We start from the raw sequence: 25,401 nt of genomic DNA on the forward strand, positions 1-25,401 counted from the left end.
TTCTCCCCTTTCCAACGATACCTCTCACGTCTTTCTACGTGCTCAGGGGGCTGAGATAGCCCCCTGAGCACGTAGAAAGTGAAACTGAAATGAGCCTCTTGGCTCATTTCAGTTTCACTTTCACTGTAATGACGTTGGCGCGACGTGCGCGCCGATCATCATTACAGTGAAAGGTGGGGGGGCCTTGGGAGCTGGGGAAGCTCTTCCCCAGCTCCCGAGGCTATTTTGGCAGAAAGGGAATCCCTCTGGTTCCTGCACCAGAGGGATTCCCCAGGGAATGCCTAATGACGACCTGGACACGTCATGGGCACAGCGCGACTGTGCTCCTTGACATGTCCAGCACGTCATGGGCACACAAGGGGATAAAGCATGTCAATAATGTGTTCTCTCTGTCTGAAAACTTATAAAATGTACTGTTTTGGGGATATTTGCTGAAAGTTTTTGACCCTTTTCCAAAAGGCATACTACATGCCAGTCCTCTTACTGATTTTTTACTTAAGAGCTTTCCTTTGATTTGAACTAAGCAGACTCTGTCAGTTTGTTCTTTGATATTATTATTTCCCATTTCTTAGCATGCAGTTATTGTGTTGGTGAAGTGAAGATCGTTATCTACCTATGTACAACGCTAAGTTAGCATAACCGCGTTAAATGTCAGAAAGCCATCTTGCCGCTTTTGCTGCTTTTGCACACGACACTGTAGTCACATGTTATTAAATTGAGAAATGCTTACTCGACTTTGCTTCACATGAGAACTGTCCGTTGTTAACATCCCAAACAGTGAGCAGCGACCTTGGTCTGTACACAGTGTAAAAGAAACAGTCTGGGTCGCTAGACGGTGCATGTTGTTGAGTTCAGGTTGATCGGCCCACTAGTTTAGCCATAACACGCACGCAGCTAAAAAATACCTGAGAGTCGAGTGCTTTTAATATTGCAGTGTTACATGTTTTCATGACATTCGGAAGAAGAGCGTTCCTAGGAGCAGAGCATAGCTGATCCTGTGATGTGAACTCTCTGAGCTGATCTTTACGGTATGGGGTCCCCCATTCAAGCCTCGAGACCTTTTATTAGTCTAATAATACTATTAGTGTGTTAGAGAAAGGAAGGTGGCTTAGATCCACTGTCATTTTAGTATGATTGCTCCTTTCATTTTCTATGGTATTGTAACTATGCTGATGGTTTTGATTTTAATCGTTTGTCTGCTTATGTTAGCCAAACTGCTGCATCTTAGGACACGAGGTTTATAAAATAAACTCTTTAAACTTTTACCGTGTCTCTGTTTATTCTGTTGTGGACTGGTACGAGAATAATTACGAAAAGGTATTTCTGATTCCCACCATTCCTGAGAAATATACTAAGTCGCTTGTTCTGGGTTGTCTATACATGGGGACCGCCGAGTTAAACCTCGGATAACGAATGGGACACTGATGCTGGCCGGATGAGGCGTTCTGGGTTCTGAGGTGAGCTTTTGGTACACCGCAATTCACTGAGGGCCTGGGTTCCTGCGCATAGATCTGCGCATAAACAGAATCCCTGCAACATGGCGCACCTAACGTTTGGTCTATTGATTTGAGATGCCTTAATAGTGCTTGTATTAGTCCACAACACCCTCACTCTAGTTTCCGGATAACAGGAGTGATGGTTTAACCTACCTGTGTTTCGACTAAATAGGTTCCTTCAAGCTTGATCATTAAAAAGGTTATTTAATCTGAACCCTAGTGCTACTGATATATTGTAGATTTACTGTTTGTGTCCTAATGGCAGTCGATATTCCGGCTCATAGCCGGGCACCCCTGAAACGTCATTTGGCGCAGTATGGGGTGCCGGACGATGGTATGGCTGTGATTTTTGTGGTAAGTGCCGATGCGTTGTTTCCGTTTGAGTTGTTCTACTCTTGGGTTACTTTGCCGGCTGTGAGTGAAGACGATGATACGTTCGACACCTATACTGCCACGCAGCTACCAGCCAACTATACGCCATATAGGACTCAGGAAATTCCTATTTCTGCCTGGCAGCATAGCATTTGGTTTAATGGCGCCCTTCCCCATGTGGTTATACCGGCGAGAATGGGCCCTTTGTCAATTGCAGGGGCCACATGGCAGGTATTAGCCGGATATACGGCTCATCCCCGCTACCTACAGGTGACGGTGGCTGAGTTGCATGTATTGCACACTGCCCTTATTACAGTATATAGGGCTTTAGTGCAGTACGTGTCACGCAACGTGCAGGTGGTCGCTACTGCTGTTGCGGGACAACTGACAGACCACCACGCGGTGGTTATTAGTCCTGTTATGGTCAATTCGGTTGTAGGCAAGCGACCCCAAAATAGGGATGATTTCCCTTATTGGCTTGCTGAGAAATTTGATCAGATAGAAGCGGTTTATCCGCGTACGACTCCTGTGGAGAAACACAGGATCCTTACCATTGCTTTGCCGAAAGACTTAGTCCCAGATATGGCCGATTGTGAGAACTGGGGTAAGGTCTTTGCAGCAACATACTCGAAGTGCTTTGGCACTCCGTCTCTGTCGGTACTGCCCTCCGTTATAAAACGTGTTCAGGAGAATCACGGTGCGGAGGCTGCTATTGAATTGGGAATGCGGCTTGTCGGTGTGTTCGATGTGGTTGCTACCATGATACTGGGCAACCTCAAAGGAGATGCTATGCAATTCCAAGTGCTTAATAAATTAGAGACAGTGAACGAAGACGACAAGCCGAGGGAATTCGCGAAAATTATCGCAAACGCCTATAGACAAGTTGGTCGTAGCGCTTTAGGTGTTAAACCAACTGTGAAGAATCCTGATTTGATACAGCAGACGAAGGCAAACTCGTCTGGTAAGGACGAACGCCCTAATTTTCCAAAACAGAGTTGGAGGGCGAAAAAACAGGAGATGCAGCAACAGAAACAGGCGTCTCGTCCTGCCTCTCCAGTACAGTCAAGTAGTGAACGCACTTATGATCTGCGTGATCGTGCTACTATTAAGTCACCTGATCGATTTCAGGTTTCTGACCAACGTTCTCCTCGCTCTTCACAGGAAACATCGGCTTCACAGTCCGGTGGCGGAGGCGGTGGCAAAAGTCGGGGTGCACCACAACCACGTGAGCAATCCCGACAGACTGACGGCAAAGGCAAGCAAGAAGACTCTGCACGTCAAAGACCCACGTTTCAGAAGAAAAAAGTTCCTGCGCTGACAGCGAGGTATGCCTCAGATGGTACGGACGCAGCTTCAGAACCTGACATGGGCGCTAATGCTGCTAGACAGCGCGGCGGAAGTTACAGTAGTGCGACAAGCACTGCGTCCATATCTGGTGGCGACAGCAACTAATATATTTGTGAATATTGAAACTGCGGTCACTCGGGTGTCTCCCCCTGATAGACTGTATAATATAGTCATTCAGATTGAAGGTGACATACAACGTACAATTCAAGGGGTTTTTGGGGATAATCTGACCACTACCTATGATATTCTGTTGGCGGAGGCAGATTGGCCCCCGGCTTTCGTTTTAGATGCTCCTAGAGGGGAGGAAGTAATCCTCCCGTCCTTTGCGCACACAGTGCCTAAGGTCCTAGCTAAAAAGTACGCCGGGGAATGGGCTCAGGTGCAAGCGCCTGCGTTATATCGAAATCAGGTTGGCTGGGATAAACTGTCTCGTGGCCATGAGATTCCGTTGCGGACTACGCCCCAACCTCAACCCCAATACCCCATGCGTCGTGAAGCCAGACCTCATGTCGCGTCAATCCATGAACAATTGGAATATCCGGGAGTAATCGAAACATGTGTGTCACCTATGAATAATCCCTTGTTCACTGTGGCGAAGCCTGACGGGTCGTACCGCCTAGTTTTGGATTACCGGCACTTAAACTCTCATTACCGGACCTGTGCAGTACAGAACACCCAGAGTTCGTCTCTCGTCGATAGTCTCGTGAGAAAGAGGTTTAAAACCACACTTGACATTTCCAATGGCTTTTACAGCCATAACCTGTCCTCTCTTAGTAGTGAGTGGACGGCGATCACCTCCGGTGGCAAACAAAAACAATTCAAAAGATTGCCAATGGGCTATAAGAACAGCCCGGGAGTCTTTGCCGCTCGCGTGGTCTCCCTCTTGGAGGGTATAGACCCGGATGCGTACTCATATGTGGATGATATTTATCTCACAGATGACGAGTTGGACCCGCATCTCCGACGCGTTTTCGCATTATTGTTTTGTTTGCAGACTTCGGTTACAAATTCAACTTTGCGAAGTCACACATTGCGGAATATACAGTGTTGTTCTTGGGGTACGAACTCAACAATGAAGTTCGAGGATTGGCTCCGCACTTTCGAGAGAAGTGCGCATGCGTCCGTGCTCCTACTCCACTGAAGAAATTACAATCCCTGCTGGGTTTTTTGAATTTCGGTCGAACTTACATCCCGGATTATGCCCAGCGTATCAAGCTGCTTTACGCCTTGGTACAACCTACTTTTTCCAAATCTTGTTGGCTGCCAGAGCATTCAGCTATATTGCAGTTATTGCAAGCTGATCTTCTTGCTTCTAAGTACTTACTGACACGTGATAACCACACTAACCTGGTCATAAGAATAGTGCCCGGCGCAGTTGGTTTCACATACTTAACGTTCAATGAGGGCGACACCGTCCCCATTGCTTACAAATCTCACTTGTACACTTCAGCTGAACTGCGTTTTTCTGCTGTCGAGAAGGTTCTGACAGCAGTGCAGATGGAGATTCTGAAAGAACGAGCGCTGTCGCAAGGAAAACGCATGTTGGTGGTAACACCCTATCCTGCCCTTGAGGCGGTGACAAAAGCGAGTGTACCGAATTCTAAAGCTTTGCATCCAAGCTGGATACAATGGGTTACTTCCTTGACTTCGCCAGACTTCACTTTTATCTTTGACGCGGCACTTCAGACTCAGGAGTTTTTGCAGTATGAATTCGTTCATCCGGCTCCTCTGTCCTTGCGCCCGCTCGAGGATTACCATTGTGTCATATACACTGACGGGTCTGCGCAACCCGCAACTGGATCAAAGCACGCCTATTCAGCGGCTTGCGCAATTGTAGTCGGTACTTTCGTAAATGGAGTATTCCAGTCCGATGTCGTGCATACGCAGTCATTGGGTGATTACACCGCGCAGTTGGCGGAGCTTCGTGCTCTGGTGCTAGCGCTAGAGTTTGCTGATGCGTGAGTCACTACCCTTATAGTGAGTGACTCCTTTTATTGTGTTCAATCTTACGACGACAATCTACATTTTTGGTCTCAGAATGACTACCATGATTCCAAAGGTAGCACGATTAAGCATAAACTGCTTTGGGTTCGAGTGGCAGATCTTAAAGAACGTCTGCCTCTCGTGAATGTAATTCACACTCTTGGTCACCAACGAGTTGGTGTCCATACTATCGGCAACAGCTTAGCTGACGAGGCAGCAAAAACAGCAGTGGCGACATACTTGGTAGCAGCAGTTACAAGATCCAAAAGTAAGATCGATGATGACATCTTGGCAGCTATTGCTGCTACAGAGCAGGGAACAAAGCCACCGAGAGGTTTCCCTGCTCGTTACCATTATCGCTTAAGTCCTGATAAAGTCCCATTAGTGAGGATTAATGACGTTGGTGACAGATTGATTCCCAACGCGGACTGCAGACCTTCTTTGATATTAGCGGCTCACGAGGGCATGGCGTCCGCGCATGCCGGCGTTGCAGCTACTGTATCTCTGCTACAACAACGTTACTGGTGGTGCGGTTTGTACAAACAGGCCAGAGCTTATGTTCTTAATTGCGACATTTGTCAGCAGATTAAACCTTCAACTGCGGCGCGCCCACCACAAACTCAGTTGTACATATCTAATAAACCAATGGGCTGTGTTTATTTAGATCATTGCGGTTCTTTTACCTCTGATACTGCGTACAAATACATCTTGGTTGCAGTGGATTCGTGCACACGTTTTCTGTGGGTGTGGCCACAAAGGAGTGCTGATTCTCGCACTGTCATAAAAGATTTGCGTGTCTTTGTTGGGAGTTTTGCATGTGGTACCTTTCACTCTGATCAGGGCCCGGCGTTCGCCTCTAAGGCGTACAAAGAGGCCATGAGAAATTTGGGGGTCCAAGTCAAATTTTCGTCTCCATACCGGCCTGAGGGTAATAGTATAGTGGAGCGAATGATCCGTGACTTAAAGCAATCTTTGACAGCCAGAGTTTTGGGTACTGGCCAGAACTGGCTAGCCCACTTGTATGACGTGCAACGTGCAGTTAATAATCACCCTAGAAGGTCTCTGGGTGGGCGGACCCCATACATGATGCTCTTTGGTGTTCGGATGTTTGTTCCAGACCTTGATGATCTAGACATGGCGGCGTCAGCCGCACCCTTTGACGTAGATGAATACTGTGCTGTATTGCAGAATCTTCAAGAAGCCAGAAACAGTCTAGCGAAGGAACACGTACCCTCCTCATCTGAAGCTGAAATTCAGATTCCGGTAGTCGGCTGGCTACCTCGAGTTGGTGATCTGGTCCGTGAGAAGGTGGAGAACAAGAAGGAGTTCGGCCCCTCTAATCGTGCACCAGTTCCAGTGCTTGGGGTGCAGGGTACTGGAACAGTCATTTTACCTCCACTTCCTGGTCGTAAGGATAACAGGTACATTTCGATTGACAATGTCAAACTACAGCGAGTGGCCGATTCTTCTTAGTATGACTCCGGCGGTTTCCTGCCCTTCGATGCTGAGAAATTCTGTTGGTGCCCGAGCTTCTGACACAGTGCCTGATGTTGCCGTCGAGATGCATGCCGTTACTGGTCCCTTGTTGCCACAAAAACCTAGTGGTGTGCTTGAAGACGTTGAGTATGCTTATCCTGCGGATGTTACCTTGCCTGTTTTACAATCCACAACAGTTGCCCTCTCACAAGACTCTTTTGATTCTCATTCAATGACTTCCGTTGCCCCGTCCAAAGTTTCAATGTTTGTGGCCTGGTTCAAAAGACATTTTTTAATTCCCCCTTGGACTTACATTTGGCTGGTGCTCATATGTGTTTTTTGTTTATGTCCATTGGCTTTGTGGTAGTGTTTTTTAGACTTATCAATGGACACTACCTGAATGAAAGGTCTTCGATTCGACTAATTGATGGAACTTTGGCCCCCCACTCCTCATCACATGTTATGAAAAGGGACCAGACTTTTGTGAACATTACTGCCTGGCCTGTACGTGATGGGATCGCTTGGGATGCCGTTAAATTTCAAACTCATGGCCCCACTGAAGTGATTAATGTGCCAAATGTATTTTGTGTTTCTATGGGTGATGTCGTTAAGCAGAACATTCACTCAGATGATTGGGATGTTCAGGCCATAGAAGCACTGTTTTCTGATTTGAAATATTATGCTGCGTTTGATGCTGAGGATTTGTATTTAGATACTGCTAATTATGATGAGCAATTTTGTTATCAACATTATGGCACGCATTTCCTACACAAAGCAAATACGTTTAGAAATTTTGGAAATTATACACAGTGGGAACACTGCCCTGCCCCTAGGATGGGCAGCTCTGCCACGTTGGTAGAAAAGTACACTTATTTTTCTGATTTTAGTGTGTCCAACCCGGCCTCCTTTTATTTTAAAGTTGCGCCTGAGTCTGCTTCTAAAGTTAGGCTGACACACACCAAATTATTGTATTCCAAGTCCTTTATGGACGAGTTGGCAATTGGCGGGTATGATCTGTGGAAAGCTACAGTCGATCTTAAATCGGTTTGGGGCTCCAAACAATGGCAAGTACAGGGCACAGAAGCTTTGCATCGTGCCTGTCTTATCCCGAATCATATGTTATTTTTAAATTCCTCGATTTTTCAGACAACCTGTTTTGGATTGGCTACGTCTAAAAAATTGAATTCTCCCTCCGTTCCAGATCTGGGTGCTTATCTCAATTGGGGTAATCATACGGATCTATCTCTTGCTATGTTGCAGACACAGGTTTCCAACACGTCCTTCAATATTTCTAATTGAATCCGGATGGGTGGATGGTGTGGTAAGCGAGTCCGGACTCCTGTCAACAGAGGTTTCTGGATTTAAAGCAGGGGTATACACAGGTTCGTGTGGACCACCGTTTTGAATCTTCTCACACTGTAACTACCTACTCAGTAGGGAAGTTATGCCTGTCTTGGCTGCAACATTCCAATTTAGCGACTGTTAAACTTCATTTAGCACGATTAAATGACAAAATAGATTTGAATGATTTTGTTAAGGGTCCTGCTGTTGGCAGGCCCAAACGATGGGTGTATGCTGTTTATAACGAAGTTTGGAAGTTGTCACAAATTGAGGCTGCATCCAGATTACGTGCTATTGATCAAGCCAATATGGAAAAGGTGTTGGCTGTAATAGATAATAGTATTAACACCCTTTCTTCTAGAATTTATACCTTAGATAATATTGTATCATCTGTGGTAGAGATTGTGCAGGATGATTTGTCTGTATTGTATCATGGTCAAAATCAGTTGCGTTCTATTATGCAGTTTGCATGGACGTTGCAAACTTTAAAGGCAGGGAGAGTCCCTTGGGATTACATGAATACTTCATCTTTGTTCCTTCCTTTTAATTTAACTGCAAAACAGCAGTTCATGTCCATGAAAGATGCTACATATTCATTACTACACATTGAAAAGTTAGAACCTTTGCCTTTCTCTGTTGCTGAATTGAATTCTGCTGTGTGGCTTGTACATGGGTTGATCACGTTACCGTTAGTTCATGCATGAAACATTATGCGTTAGGCAGATATGAACAACTTGGTACCGCTTCCTGCACTAAGTTTGGTCACTCCCTTTCACATATAGATATGTGAGAGACGGCAAGGAGGTTTACTTGAAAGGTGAAGAGTGCACTTCCACTCCGGATCACTCTGTTGTGTGTAGGCACATTCAATTGCATGGTGCATGTAATGTGCACGCCCCTAATTTAGCTTGCGTCCTGAAAGGGATTCCTGTGCCAGTTATAACGCCGGCTTTTACGCTGCTTGCTAACGGTAGTTATTTGCTATTAAATAATGAAGCTTGCTGTGGGATGTTAGTGGGAATTCCCTACATTGTGACTGTCTCACAGAGGGTAGTTTGCTGTAATAACGTCCTATTCCCACCCCCACATGGCCGGCTCGATGTATCCATCTGGCCTTCCATTCCAACCTTGAAAGCAGAGTTCAACAAGATGAGCAGAATAAGGGCTCTATTGTCTCAGAAAGAAGTCGCGTTGACATTTGTCCTTCACTTAGCAAACACGCGCACTGAGGTGCAAGCTCTTTTAAATACTGATCTACCCCTTCATTTTGGGACTCTGATACAGACTATCTTTAATGCCTCATCCACAAGCGGCATAGCTCATTTTTTTAAAATTGTGGGCTCCGGCCTCGTGACCTCTTTTCAAACTATTTTTGGAGTGATCGCGGCCTTTTTTCATTCTATTTTTTCCAGCGTCTTCGGAGGTCTCCCTTTGCTTCTCGCCCTCATTGCTGGAGTACTTTTGTTGATCTGCGCCCTGCGCAATGGATGCACAACTTGCGTCACACAACAACATGTCCCGGCTGCTCCATCTTCGTAACCGGATGCTTGAGTTCTATGGCACTTTACCGCTGGCAACTCTGAGCGTGGCCTATGGATTGTCCTTCCGGTTTGCCTCCTTTACTTGTGTGCAGCCAGTCTTTCATTGCCTAGATTGTCCGTTCCAATGGGCTCTGGATTTGTGTCTGTCTAACTCGGTGTCTCCTGACCCGGATTATGATCGGCTAATGAGCCCCTTAGTGGCTCATGAGTTGGACTGTTCTGGTGTCGGGATTATGGCCTGTGCAGCAGCGCATGGAGTTCTTGGAAATTGGGACATCGGAACGGCTGCGATTGACTTCTTAGTAAGAAGTTATCTTGAAGAACACACCAGTTGTCCTCGTCTGGTGCTGGAAGCTCCGGTGGTTGAGGAGCATGTATGTTCCTTCCCCGTCCTGAACTGGATGGCAGATAATTTTGCGGAACGTTCCAATGATTTCCTCTTGGAAGCCGTTGCAACTTATTGTGGCTATACATTGATGGATTGACTTTTTTTACTTTCATTTCGTCCTACGTCCTTCAATGATGTTTTTTTATCCTCTACATGGTTTTTTTACTCCGTTTTAACTTTTTTCTTTGTTTTTTTTTCTCTTCGAACTTTTTCACTTACCTTCTATGGACTTACAGTTCATGCCCTTGGTTCCGTTCTATCAAACTTGAACTCTGCGTTCTGGCAGGTGCGCCCCTACTGGTTAGTGGTCTGATCAAGGGGGGGTGTAGTGAAGATCGTTATCTACCTATGTACAACGCTAAGTTAGCATAACCGCGTTAAATGTCAGAAAGCCATCTTGCCGCTTTTGCTGCTTTTGCACACGACACTGTAGTCACATGTTATTAAATTGAGAAATGCTTACTCGACTTTTGCTTCACATGAGAACTGTCTGTTGTTAACATCCCAAATAGTGAGCAGCGACCTTGGTCTGTACACAGTGTAAAAGAAACAGTCTGGGTCGCTAGACGGTGCATGTTGTTGAGTTCAGGTTGATCGGCCCACTAGTTTAGCGATAACACGCACGCAGCTGCAAATACCTGAAAGTCGAGTGCTTTTAATATTGCAGTGTTACATGTTTTCATGGCATTCGGAAGAAGAGCGTTCCTAGGAGCAGAGCATAGCTGATCCTGTGATGTGAACTCTCTGAGCTGATCTTTACGGTATGGGGTCCCCCATTCAAGCCTAGAGACCTTTTATTAGTCTAATAATACTATTTGTGTGTTAGAGAAAGGAAGGTGGCTTAGATCCACTGTCATTTTAGTATGATTGTTCCTTTCATTTTCTATGGTAGTGTAACTATGCTGATGGTTTTGATTTTAATCGTTTGTCTGCTTATGTTAGTCAAACTGCTGCATCTTAGGACACGAGGTGTATAAAATAAACTCTTTAAACTTTTACCATGTCTCTGTTTATTCTGTTGTGGACTGGTACGAGAATAATTACGAAAAGGTATTTCTGATTCCCACCATTCCTGAGAAATATACTAAGTCGCTTTTTCTGGGTTGTCTATACATTGGGACCGCCGAGCTAAACCTCGGATAACGAATGGGACACTGATGCTGGCCGGATGAGGGGTTCTGGGTTCTGAGGTGAGTTTTTGGTACACCGCAATTCAATGAGGGCCTGGGTTCCTGCGCATAGTTCTGCGCATAAGCAGAATCCCTGCAACATTGGTCTGTCTACTGACTTTACATTTAGAGTTATTTCTGATTCTGGCTTTTGATATACTTTAGAAGTTACCTTTATGTGACCCTCTTGCTAATTCTATAATGATTATTTCTCTGACAGAGTAATAATGTTTTATGTTTCCTGCAATTATTTTAAATCTTTACTATAGCCTTATAGCTCACTGTAGCTCCAGAACAAGGACCCTAAACCAGAGAGCGATCCTTTAATGGCTGGTGTAGCCTGCTACGGCAGACTATAAGATGATTACAACACTGACCCCACGAGGAGAGAATTTGTTAATTAATAAAACCAAAGGCATCCCAGAAACCAAGGGGGTTGAAACACCCCTGCAGCTCCGAAACCTTTGGTCCACATATGTTGCTGTGAATGTTCAACAGTTAACAGCCGCATGCAGGGTCACAACAGGTAATTGTTAAACATTCACAGCAATAGCTGTGAAAGGAAGGTGAAGTCCGCCCCTTCTTCTCCCTGGGCTCGGCTAAACTGCCTTTTGTCATTCAGGTGAGCCAGGAAGATGCAAATGCTGAGCAGAAATCCCACCCTCTCTTTCCGAGGCTCCAGTGACACTGCAAGCTACAGAAAGAATAAAGGGGGAAAGCTTCTGTGTGCCCAACTATCCTTTTCTTTCCCCTGCCCATCCATCTATTTTGGAGAGGCAGGGGAAAGAGCGAGGCAGAGGCTGTGTATTAGGAGAATGTAACATTGAGAGCAGTGGACCTCGATCAGGGTGTATAGGCTGCTGCGGTTGCTCCATTGGCCTCAATGGAGATGTCTGCTTTCAGGTCTTTGATTAGCGAACGTTTCATTCCAAATTCAAGTTCTTGGGTCGCTGTCTTTTGGGGCTCACATGATACTTACCCCCGCATCCTCCCTTCCGATAATTTGTAAATAAACACATTGAAGCATTGTTGCTTCCATTCCTCTGAATTCGCAGCCTGCATCAGCTTGAACTTGAATTGCTAATGCTCAGAGAGCATGGTTCCTATAAATCTAAGAGTGTGGTTGACTGATTTATGAAGGGTGGGCAGAATTATGTACAAGGACTTTAACATGTCGTTTATGAACCAGATTGTTTTGATTCGCAAGATGTAAATAGAAAGATGGGAGTTATGAAGAAGTGGACTGGGTTGTTTCGCGTCTGTTCTCTGAGACTGTGGGTGCACTCCATAGTAACAGAGACCTTTTCCAGCAAGGGATCATGGTTTTTGGTGAACCAAAAAGTCTATTTATTCATAACAATAGTTGCCTCACAGTGGCTTCCAAAGAACAAGAGTTTCTTTTGTGTTCTAAGTTCAGGTCGGTTATTTGGAAGAGTGTGACTGTTGTCTGATGCAAAAGCGTTTCTTTACTTCTTTTCAAGATATTCTGGATTACCAGGTGGGGCGGTGTGGCTTGGCTGCCACCCTTGGAGCAACAAAAAGAACTAAGGTAAGGAGACCTATAACCCTAAGTTTCTTTTTTTCCTCTGTTTCTTTTTTCTCTATTTCTTCTCTCCATCTGTTTTTTTTTATGTTTCTTCAACTTCAACATTTGACTCCCTCTGTACACTATTACTGTTGCTATCAAACTTCTGATAATAACCTGATGGAGCCACATTCCTCCTGGAACATGTTGGGGGCCTTGAGCAGGTCCATTTCCTTTTTAGGTCGGTTTAGCCCAGCAGTTCCTTATTGATCGGTGCATTTGTCTCCTCCTCTACACCACATTATTCTATCCTCCCTCTGTCTGTTTTTTCTGCATCTTTACTCTTTCGATCTGACTTCCACCTCTTTACGCCCTCCCATTCTGCCCTAGTCTGTCTCATCTGCCACTTCAGGGGCCGTGCTGGGTCCCTGTTGTGAGAGTGGAAGATAGCCTTTTTTTCTCTTTCTTCTATTTGTTTTGTTTTATCTGTACTCGTTTATGTTACACTCAGCATTAACTTCTAAAATACACTGCAGATGCTCTTTTTAACATCTGTATTTAACTAATTATAGTTTGTATCTGCAGATCATTTTCCTACCTTTAAAGGCAGCCTAAGAAATAGAGAAAAAAGAAACAGAGGAAAAAAAGTGTCTGGAATCAGATTCTGTCTTAAGATGGCATGTATCCAGGAACGAACCCAATAGGAGATATACACAACTTGAATAAAAGCAATGAATGTGAGAATAGCATTAGTTATCAATCCCACCTTATTAAACAAGAGAGAACTCACACTGGACAAAAACCTTATCAGTGTCCTGAATTCCAGAAAGGGTTCAGTCACACTAGCTATCTCATTCAGCATGTGAGAATCCACACTGGGCACAAACCTTATCAGTGCTCTGGATGCCAGAAAGACTTCCGCCACCAAACCTCTCTCATTATACATGTGAGAAGCCACATCGGGCAAAAACCTTATCAATGCAATGAATGCCAGAAAAGCTTCAGTTAGAAATCTGGTCTTGTTCGTCATGAGAGAACTCACACTGGGCTAAAACTATATCAGTGCTCTGGATGTCTAAGAAGCTTCAGTGTCAGATGCAAGTTAATTAAACATGAGAGAATCCATACTGGGCACAAACCTTATCAGTGCTTTGAATGCTGGAAAAGTGTCTGCCTAAGTACTTTTCTAGATCAACATGAGAGAACTCATACTGGACAAAAAACGTATAAGTGCTCTGTATGCCAAAAAAGCTTCAGCCAGAAAGCTCACTGCACATGGGAAATCCCACACTTGCCAGGAACCTTATCACTGCTCTGAATGGCAAAAAAGCATCAAGCACAAATGGCTTCTATCACTGCATGAGAGAATCCACTGTCGTGGAGTTCCTAATAATACATAGGATCTGAACGTTTAGACAACATAAACTAAGAGAGTGGAGTCCAGACTGATTCCAGACACCCCCAAAGGATATGTTAGCCTTTAGACCAGCTAGCTCACAGTGCCACTGTAAGTCCGCCTAACCTTACCAGGGATCATGGAAACAGTACAATACTTTTCGTTCAGTCACTCGTGCTCACTCCTCAGAGAGATATACAGAATAAACAATGGGGATGTTTTCATTAAGCATTTATTGAACCAGCGTCATTCTAGTATAAAATACAAGTGCTGTGACAATCATCAAATGTAGGTAAAAGATCGTGAAACTACCTAGGCTTATATTGGGGTACATTGGGGCTCATAGCACCACACTGGGTTAAAACCTTATCAGTTCTCTGAATGCCATAAAAGGTTCAGACGGAAAACCCATCTCTCTCAACAGGAGTTTATACACACTGGTCAAAAACCTTATCAGTGTTCTGAATGGCAGAAAAGATTCAGTCAGTAAGACCATCTCACTTAACATGAGAGAACCCAAACTGGACAAAAACTATATCAGTGCTCGGAGTGTCAAAAAGCTTCTGTTCTGGGGGCAGTCTCATTCTACACAAGAGAGCCCACACTGGGTAGAAACCTTATAAGTGTTCTGAATGCCGAAAATACTTTTGTCACCAAACCTCTTTCATTTTACATGTGAGAAGCCTCACCAGGAAGAAACCTTATCAATGCAATGAATGCCAGACAAGCTTCAAACAGAAAGCGTATTTAATTCAACATAAGAGAATCCATATTGGACACAAACCGTAAAACTATTCATGAGAGAACTCACAGTGGGCTAAAATCTTATCAGTGCTCTGAATGCTGGAAAGGCTGCAGTCAGACAGAAATCTGATCTTGTTCATTACAAGAGAACTCACACTGAATTGAAACCATATCAGGGCTTTCAATGCTGGAAAAACTTGAGCGATAGTGGCAGTTTAATTCAACTTGAGAGAATCCATACAGGACACAAACCTTATCAGTGCTCTGAATACTGGAAAAGCTTCAGTCAGAAATCTGGGTCTTGTTCATCATGAGAAAACTCACACTGGTTAAAAATCTTATTAGTGCACTGAATGCCAGAAAATATTCTGTCAGAAAGGCCATCTCATTCAACATGAGAGAACACACCAGAAATCTGGTCATGCTCAGCACGGGAGAACTCACACTGGAAAAAAACCTTGTCTTTTTTCTAAATGCCAGGGTAGCGTAAGCTGGAGATTCAGTCTGATTCAACATGAGAGAACCCACAACAAGAAATAACATTATCAGTGTTCTCAATGTGACAAAAGCTTCAGTTGTAAATGCAACCTATCTACATGAGAGAGACAATGTAGGAGAATAAAAGGTGCTCACAGTCAACCCTGGGGAGGAGGTTTCAGCATCGCTAAATCTGCACATGAGCCTGCCACCAAGACATCAATCCATTGATTGTCCTGTAACCAGTCTACAGAGAAAAGTACACGGTGAGGGATGGAAATACTTGCATTAACCTCATTCCTTTATAATTATTTGTGCCTGATTCCATTTAGTGTGTTTTGCTCCTTGTGTGTTAATAAGCCATGGCTCAAACCCACATGGTTGACTTGATCCTAAACTTTGAGGCCCTGCCCCTATGATCTAAAATGCAAGTAACTTCAAACTGTTTCCAGCCTTAATGAGCCTGACCAGTAACTGCAGCAGGAGTCCCTTTGTCGTAAGTCTCTATGGACCAACGTATGTTCTTGTCTGTGCCACTTAGGGCTGATTTTTGAGAAAAAGTAAAGGTGGTGGAAGGACTGGTAGTTAATCTTGGTAACATTCCACCCCATCATTCTATAGTCTTTGAATCACTAAATACAAGGCCAACCATATGCAAACCATTCTTGGCACCACCGTAGATAACCCTAAACACTTCTGTAACGAGGGGATGCAGCCTCTTATTACAAAGATCCACTTGTGTTACTGCTTACCATTTCCTTATTGCTACAAATGGAACCTGCTTCCCATCTGCTGAGGAGAGTTTCACCAGTTTTAGAATCACATCAGCTATACCTGAGAGTCTCACAAACAATTTGAGTTGTATATTTGCAGTACTACTAAAGTACTGCAAAATGCTATTCACAAAACTATGTGCGGATGTTCTGCCTCTCCTATCTATTTCTGTGTGGAGCTGTCTCCCACTACTGCAGAGTTTCTGCACACTTTAGTGTACATTTTAGAAGTAAATGTGGGAGGGACAGAGGGGAGTGGCTGTAAAATGGGAAATACTTATGAATAAAGGGGAGGGGCTACATGAGCAGAACGGAGGACATTAGGGAGCGGGCTTAGGGAATGACAGGCACCCACAAGTGTGTAAGCCCATTGCTATTTATGAACCACACTTCTAAAGTTGCTACAGTTGAAAAGTACCTAAAACAGTTCAGAGTTGGAGTAAGTTAACATAACACATGCCCATCCACTGGAATTGCAACACCCACTCCTAAACAATAATGGAGGTAGGAACGTATAAAAAAAACCATAGGAAATAATGTTAAAAATCTAGATAAATGTAATTTAATAGCAAAATAAATATGTATAATGAAAATATTTCATTATTTTACAGTGTTTTAATAATGGTTTTTAATTTAAACCCCAATATAACATTTATTTCTATTAAAGTATAATTACAATTGTTATAATTGATTCTTTACAAAATTGTACTTTAGGTGGAAAGCTTTTAATTTAAGCTTAAGAAAAAGTACAATTTTTAATATATTCAACTTGGGTGGAGTTCTCCATGTGTAAAAAAATATAGAATATGAAAAAAAGTTTATTAAAGTTTAAAAATAAATCTTTTTTTTTTTTTTTTTTTTTTTAAAAGACCTTTATTCAGAGATACACAGTACACAGCTGACAGCCTACAACCCTGCGGGCCTGCCGCGAAGGATATACGTTTATCTGTCGCCAAATCACACAGCCCTGTGCCGTCAACCCGGGGGTACGGCGGCGTTAATAAATGCGAGTGTACCAAGTTGTAGGAAAGGATATTGCAGGTCTCAGTTCCTCTGTGAACAACCATAAAGCAAAGGCGGGGTGCCTCAACAGGCGTAAAGGTACCGAACCATCAACTCCCTCTCCCCCCCCCCCAAAACCCGGTCAACACTATGCGTACCGTATGCATTCCTCGTCCCAGTGCAGCGATCTCCACCCCCCTCTCCTAGCACTCGGAGCAACAAGAGGGGTGGGATTCTACTCATCTCCGGGGTCTTCCTGAGCGACGGAAGGAGGCTCACAAATGCCTCCCCTAAAATCATTCCACTTGGACCCTCTCGCCACATATACAGTTTTTTCCTGCAGCATGCACCAATCCATATCACTATTCCAATCTGACAGTTTGGGAGGAATAGGACTGCCCCAGAGCCTGGCTATGTTCCTCTTCGCTATCCTTTGCCCGAGCGTCACCCAGAGCCTCCCTTTTGGTGGCAGGTCCGTTGGCTCCCATATATTGAGGAGGCACCGCTTAGCCTCCGGGCGAATCTCCACCTCCCACACCTCCTCCATACATCGCACCACTCTTCGCCAGTACCTCTGGATCTTCGGACAGCCCCATAACACATGAAAGAAGGTACCCGTGCCCCCACAACCCCTCCTACAGCGTGCTGTGTCCACCCTCCCCATCGTGTGGAGTCTCGTGCAGGAAATGTAGACTCTGTGTAGAATCTTCAGTTGGATAAGCCGCAGTCGGGCCGATATCGCGACCTCACGTGGGGAGGCCAAGGCATAGAGCCACTCCTCGTCATCTATCTCTAGCCCTTCGGCGACCCATTTTTGTTTAAGGGGTATAAGCATGTCTGGGGGTTATTGATGATAAGTTTCCTATAGGTGAGGGATATGGCGTGTTCCGTGAGGTGTCCATCCAGCAGCCTATCCTCCAGGGGGGAGGCTGGTGGCAGTTTGGTCTCCGGTGGGATATTCGCCTGTAAGGAGTGACGTACCTGCAAATATCTAAAATATTCGGTGTCCGCCAGCTCATATGCTTCTTGCATTTGGGCAAACGTGCGGATCCCAGTAGGGCCCCAGATGTCTTTAATTTGAGAGATCCCGATCAAGTCCCAGTTGCGGAACCCCTTGGTGCGTCCCAGATTACCCAAAGTTTCTGAGGCCCAAAGTGGCGTGGCCAGCGTTAGGACTGCGGACCAACCGAGCTTCTTTTGAGCGATGTGCCATATCTGCACCGAGTGGAGTGTAGGTCCGGTGAGTCGACGCGAACCTCGCCTCGAGTAAAGTGCTATTTCGTAGTTCCCCCCGGGAAGCAGCCATCTGTCCATACCGTAGGCTGGATCGTTCCCATCTCCGTACGTCCCCTGGTTGATTGCGGACAGGTGGGCCGCCCAGTAATATTTACGGATGTCGGGGAGAGCTATACCGCCATCGTACCACCCCAGTGTGAGTTTGGCCAGCGAGATTCGGGGTGACCCGGCCCAGAGGAGGTCGCGCAATGCGGTCTCGATAGCCAGGAAGTAGCTGTTCGGAACCAGGTCCGGGTAGTTTTGTAGCGCGTAGAGGAACCGTGGGAGCGCCAGCATCTTAAACAAGGCTGCGCGGCCCAGCAAGGACTGCGGCAAGTTCTGCCAGGATTTTGCATCCCTTTGGAGCCGGAGCAGCGGCGGCTTGAGGTTGTGCTCGTATAGCAGAGCCTTATTAGCAGTGATGTACACTCCCAGGTACTTAAACCCTTCCCCTGCCACCGCGATAGGACAGGTATCAGGGAGTCTTGGAGGGTCCCCACGTAGGACGTACAGATGTGATTTGGTCCAGTTGACCCGGAACCCAGAATTGCGACCAAAACTGGCCAGTATGTCGAGTGCCACAATTATCGACCCTCTCGGCTTAGACAGGTAAAGGAGTATGTCATCGGCATAGAGGGATATTCTGTCCTCTCACCCCTCTGCCCACGCTATGCCCTTCAAGGCGGCATCCTGCCTTATCCAGGCCGCGAGTGGCTCCAGGGAGAGGGCGAAAAGAAGGGGAGAGAGGGGGCAGCCCTGCCGAGTCCCTCGCGCCAGCGTGAAAACTTCAGACAGCTTGTTATTTACCAGCACCTGTGCCAGGGGTTCAGCATACATTAGGCGCACCCAAGCAATGAAATGAGGTCCAAAGCCGAGCTTACGCAGGACTGCGAACATATATGGCCACTCCAGGGTGTCGAAGGCCATGGTGGCGTCCAAAGAGACCACCACCGCGTCCTCCTGCAGTCTGTGGCGCTGCCCTAGTACACCGTTCAGTCTCCTGATGTTGAGGGCCGTGTTACGGTGGGGCATGAACCCCGACTGGTCGGGGTGGACCAATGAAGGAAGCGCCGATTGAAGCCTATTGGCCAGCGTCTTCGCCAGTATTTTGGGCTCCGCGTTTAGAAGCGAAATTGGTCTGTACGATGCACAGGAGTCTTTGGGTTTCCCCTCTTTCGGTATTGCCACTATGGTCGCTATACGCTGGTCACGGGGCAACAGCCCCACCTCCCTGCTGTGGTCAAACATGAGTTTTAGGTGCTTACTAGTGACTTCCGGTTGAAGCTTGTAAATCTCTATGGGAATGCCATTGGGCCCGAGCGCCTTACCCGGGCGGAGGTCTCCTATCGCTCGCTGCAGCTCAGCCTCCGTGATCGGGCAGTCCAGAGCTTCCCGGTCTGCCTCCGAGAGGGTGGGCAAGCGTATGTCGGTGAGGAGGTTCACGGAGTCCTCCTCCGGCCGGTCCGACTCTCTCCTGTAGAGCTGCTGGTAGTGACTAGCAAACTGTTGGACTATTTCCCGAGGCTCTGTAATCACTCTCCCCGACTCGGTGCGCAACTCCGGCACCACCCTGCTGGCTTGTTGTTTCCTCTCGAGCCAGGCAATAAGTTTCCCAGCTTTGTCGCCCTGGTCGTATATCCTACCGAGCTTGTGCCGAGCCACAGTTTGAGCTTCTTGGGTCGCCAGCGCTTTGTACTCAGCCGCTTTTAACTGCATTTTGTGTCTGACCTCCCGGTCGCCGCTAGCCGGCGCCTCCCTCTCCAGTTCCTCCAACTCTGCTTCCAGTGTCGTCACCTGCTGGCTTCGTTCCCGCCGTCTCGCCGCTATAGCCGACAGCGCCTCACCCCGTATCACGGGTTTAAATGGCTCCCACAGGGTGACAGGGGAGTTTACCGACCCCTCATTTTCCTCGAAGTAGCGCGAGATTGAGGTGGAGATGTGTTTCCTAGTGACCTCATGTTTTAGGTGCCAGGCGTTTATTGGTGCTATGCAGCCCTCCCGTCTACACCCAAATGTTATATGTGTAAGGACCGGTGAGTGGTCGGAGATGCCTCTAGGGAGGAACTCTGCGTCCAGTATCACCATATCTTGTTGCAGCAGGGTAAGGATGTAGTCCAATCGTGAAAAGGAGTGGTGCGCCCCCGAAAAGAAAGTAAATTGGCTGTCGGTGGGATGAAGCAGGCGCCAAACGTCCGTGAGGCCGAAGGCCTCTAGGAAGTCCGCCCACCACCTTTGTCCCTGGGGCAAGTCTCTGGGGGGATGCCTATCGCGGGATCCCGACGCCACTGCGTTAAAGTCCCCTCCCACCACCAGCTGACCCTCAGGGAGAGAAAGGAGAAATTTGCCCAGGTCTGCAAAGGCCCGGGCCTGGAGGCCTGGCGGAACATAGACCGAGAGTAGATTAAGCGCCCGGCCCTCCCAGCGCCCTGACACCGCCGTGAAACGGCCCTGTGGGTCGGTCTTGGTGAGGTCTATGTGGAGGGGCAGCGCGCGTCGCAGGAGTATCCCCACCCCCCTCGATCCGGAGGTGAATCCTGAGTGTGCTGCTAGAGTGTAGCCATATCTATTCAAGGCCTGATAGACATTCCCCATCAAGTGTGTTTCGTGCAGGAGCACCACATCTGGCTGGTGCCGTTTGAGAAATTGTAGGACTATAGTGCGTTTTAGTCTGTCCCCCAAACCATTGACATTCCAGCTAAGGATCTTCAAACTTTTTTCCCATCTCTTAGCCATATCTGTTCCTTATTAGGGTGCTTCGTCCCACCACCCCAGCTGCATACGTGATGACATAGTTCGTGTGACCGAAAAGAATTCCCAACTCCCACCCCTTCCCGGTTCCCACCCCACGATGGCATAGAGTGTAAAGGACAACAAACCTGGCAAACCGTTCAGGCCATTCCCTCCCCTTCAAGTCTGACCCCAGCATCCCAACCCCTTCCCGCAACAACAAACCCCCCCTCCCTGCCCCCTGCTCCGTGGGTTTTGAACTACCCACCACCCCAATTAGCAGAGCGCCTGTCGCCCAACCCAGCCCCCGGTGGAACCCACCGAGGAACTCTACTTGGGAAGTTCGTGGGCCAGCCCCCTCCTGACCGCCCGTCCGTGGTGCCCCAAGTCGTTCAGCCACTTAGGCCCATAGTGCCACATCTAAACTGGAACCAGCCCCAAAGGTGGGCAGGCAGTCAACTGCCTCAGGGGGCCAGCAAGTCTCATAGTCAAAGAAAACCCCCAGGTAGTATACTTTACTGTCCGACGTCTTCTCACCACCGCTCTAGTGTTCTCATCTCGGTGCATCGTCTCTGGGTGAGTCCCAACGGGGACTGTTCGACCTGGAACGCCAGGACCTCTGACTCAGCTCACCACCCTCCGCTCGTCCTGCCGCTGGCCCTAGGGCGCGGAGCCCCGAGCCCCTCCATCGATCGTCGTCCCACCTGGGAGCCTCCGCCGTCTCACCCGCATCCAGCCACTCCTGCACCGCCGCCGGCGAGGTGAAGAAGAGGGATCTACCACCAGCTATAACCTTCAATTTGGCGGGAAAGAACATCATGTATTTGATCCCACGGTCGCGCAGTGCCGCCTTGACCCCTTGAAAGGAGCGTCTTTCCTGCTGGACCTGGAGCGTGAAATCAGGAAAGAATCGGACCATGGCCCCTTCATACTGTAGATCCCCGTGCTGTCTTGCTGCTTGGAGAATGGCATCGCGGTCCCGGTAGTTCAGCACTTTCGCAATAATCGTCCGTGGCAGGGCCCCCGGTTTGGGTCGTGGGATCGGGGCCCTGTGCGCCCGCTCGATTGTGAAGAGCTTAGAGAGGCGCTTGGGCTTCAGGTGCCTGAGGATCAGGTCCTCTAGAAAGAGCTCCATACAGTCCCCTTCAAGTCCTTCCGCCACACCCACGACGCGGATGTTGCTCCTCCGGGCCCTGCCTTCCTGGTCGTCAAGCCGTTGGGCCATCAGCCGGTGTTGGTGGACAAGTTCATTAACCCTGCCCTCGAGCCGCTTCTCCGAGACCTGCAGGGCCTGTATGTCAACTTCATTGGACTTGGACCGGTCCGTGGTTTTCCCCAGGTCGGCTCGGAGCAGGTTCACCTCTATGGTGATCTTATCCATTTTTGTGTCCAAATTTGCACCCAGGGTGTTGATCGCTGCCATTATGGACGCCAAAGAGGGTTCCGCCGGGCCTGCAGCCTCTTTCGTTGCCCCTTCCGTCTGCGGCGGCGCCTTGGCTATCGTATACTGGTCCAGCTTGTTGGTCTGGGTCGCGGTGCCTCCTTTAGGCCGCATGGCGTCCCGGGCACCCCGTGGGCCGAGTGTGCCACCTCTCGCCGCAACACCCGAGTGCCCCCTGGTCCGCGCCAGCTCCAATCGTGCTCGTCCGGCGTGTCCGCGGCGCGTCTGTGGCTCCCCGGCGCTCTTCTGGGATCGGCTCAAGGAAGGAGGCCCCCGCCGCAAACAAGCAACCCGGGCACCGTGCGCGAGCCGCGCCGTCCCACACCGCCGGCTCTCAGGCAGCCCGTCTGTCCCCAGCCACGATCGCGGGCCCCCACCTGGCAAAATGATGGAGGGCACAGCAGCAGCCCCAGCCGACACTCCTCACACCTTCCGCCGCTCAGCACAAGATGACCGCCTCTCTTCCGACCAGGGAGTCCCTGGCCGCTGAGGAAATATGAATTTTTATGGTCAATTGTGTCCCCTATCTAGACCCCAACAGCTCCATGTACATGCTACAAGTACATGTATGTTCCCTCCACTTCAAGCTATGAAGACGCAAATACAATTGTGTCCAACGTTAATATGTCCTCTTTCAGATCTGCCATGAATGGATCAGATATTCCGTTCCTAAGTATGCCTTGCCACCGTCTCTTTTCACGTTTTCCAGCTCTGGCAAGGTAGGCCCTGAATTCTGCCATCGAGCTTTTCCTGCTTCTGCCTCCGAATGCTCCAGCCTGGACCTGTATCTGTATCCATGAACTTTGTCTTACTCCCTGCGCGGCTAACGGTGCCTAGCCCGGCCTGTTGCCTGCCAAAACTGTATTCAGCCTTCAAGTTATCTGCTCCGCTCCTCGAGAAATGCATTCCTGTCTAGTAGCTTAGGTAAACATCCCTCCAGCTGCAGAGCAAAGGGCCCGGCCTTACTGTCTCCGTGCAAGTAATTCATGACTTTCGTTACCATGGTAGGCCCATGCCCCCTCGCATCTCATGTAGACACTTAGACGCTTGTACACGCACTAGCAGTCAGTATAGAATAGGCTCTGTCCGAAAGACCTTTCCTTCCAGATAATATAGTTCCTTAAACACAAGATATTAGATATGATTTGGGATTAGGTTGTCCTGACATCCCAGACTTCTGTCTCCTCATGTAGGGCTAAATGTCAAGTTCCCTTCACCCTCTAGTTACACGTCAATCACACGTCATGCGGCTGCGCGCACATCTCTGCCATGTATTTCTGCTGACTTTGCGGGATTCTCTTATGGATCCACCCACTTGTGTCATCATCATAATGACGTTTCTAGTATACGCCTTTATGCACGCCTATTGTAACGCCTTTTTATTACGTATGTGTATTCTTATCTCTCTTCTCAGCTGTAACGCCTTCTGCATATGTCTTTACTGTAATGCATTTTACTATAAATATGATAACCTGTCAATAATGTATTGCTGATCCCTTCCTGAACCTTCGTGGTGACGGAACTCGATTGCCTGGTTCGAACCATCATTCCTTTGTAAGGAATAAATTCCCTTTTATAACCTCAAATACCACGGATTCTGCCTCTTATTTTTACTGAGTTATTCTTATTGAATTTTACCGCATAAATTAAGTCTAGGTAATTTAAATTTACCACATAATTGGCGCCCGAACAGGGACACCTCTCACACCCCACGCGCCGGAGGTGCGTTGCAGACCCGGTCTCCTGCCACAGCCGGACGGACAATTACGCGTACCCGCAGGATTTCCTGTATCTCCCTCAGGCCAACGGGGGCGACTGAGGCTGCGATCAACACCCAGACGAGGCGGTGAGGAGTGCGGAGAATCCCGACCAGAGCCTAGCTGAGAGAGCAAGATCCGAGGTATACAGAGGCCCACCAGATTGCGAAGTTCCGAAGTATCTAAGTCACGAGTCGAGTCCAGTCCAGTTTGGTCTAGTCCAGTCCAGACTTCCGAGGCCTTCCGTTCCGTGCTTCCCGGTGAGTACCGTTGCTGGGGACGCATCTAGACGTGCACATTAGTTTGTGCCGGTCAAGACGGGTTTGGGTACACAGACCTGGTCTGCACTGTTTCAGCAGTGTATCTGTACTGTTTAGCAGTACATCCAGTATATTTAGTATTATGCAGTTAACTAGTTTTATTCTAATTATTATTGTTCGTTTCTAAAAAAGTTTTTGATATGTTTTAAATGTCGTGGTATGAGTGATTGTTCGATCTTCATTATTGTGTTTATTGTAATTATTGTGTTCAAGACCGAGTAAGAATTAAGTAGCAAGGTTCAAGATGCCGTTATTTTCAAAATTAAGACAGATAAAAACTAGAAAAGGGATACTCGAGGAAGCTGTTCCCATTCCACCTAGGGACACTCCGGGGTACTTTATGTACCATAAACATGGCCTAGATGCCGTATTATATCTTGATCTATGGGTGGACTACACCAAGGATTTAGCAGAGAATCAGAGATGGCCCGTTGCTGGGACATGGGATGCAGATTGCATCATGAGAGTAGAAAAAGTATTATGGAAAAAGAAAGCCAGACAGTCACAGAAAGATGCCATTGAACTATGGCGTAAAGAATCGCATAGACGCACAGAGAAAGCGCTCAGAAAAGAAGAGAAAAGTAGGGAAGATTCAGAAAGAGCCCGAGAAAACATATTAATTGACGAAGGTATCCGAGTAAAAACAGAACAAGTAGACAGACAACGAAACACTCTTATGAATGGTATGTATCCTCTTCTGGCCGAGGGTTTGCCTAAGGCCACCCTGGAGGTACCAAAAGATCTGCCACCTCCATTACTCCCGATTAAAGTACATCCCAAGACCGCAAAGGACATTTTCCTTTCTTCCTATTTAGATGATGCAGCCCCCGAATATGCTAATGGTGCACAGC

At 47.4% G+C, this 25,401-nt stretch overlaps 1 protein-coding gene across 1 annotated transcript in view; it reads left to right on the forward strand.

Moving 5' to 3' along the window:
- Positions 1 to 25,401, forward strand: part of LOC146847660 (uncharacterized) — a 229,423-nt gene that overhangs the window by 175,987 nt on the left and 28,035 nt on the right. Inside the window, exon 4 of the mRNA XM_085651791.1 lies at positions 12,595 to 12,662. Coding sequence (XP_085507917.1) covers positions 12,595 to 12,662 — 68 coding nt within the window. The remainder of the gene's footprint in view (positions 1 to 12,594; positions 12,663 to 25,401) is intronic.

Source organism: Triturus cristatus, chromosome 4_1, assembly GCF_964204655.1.
Source record: "Triturus cristatus chromosome 4_1, aTriCri1.1, whole genome shotgun sequence".
Taxonomy (NCBI): domain Eukaryota; kingdom Metazoa; phylum Chordata; class Amphibia; order Caudata; family Salamandridae; genus Triturus; species Triturus cristatus.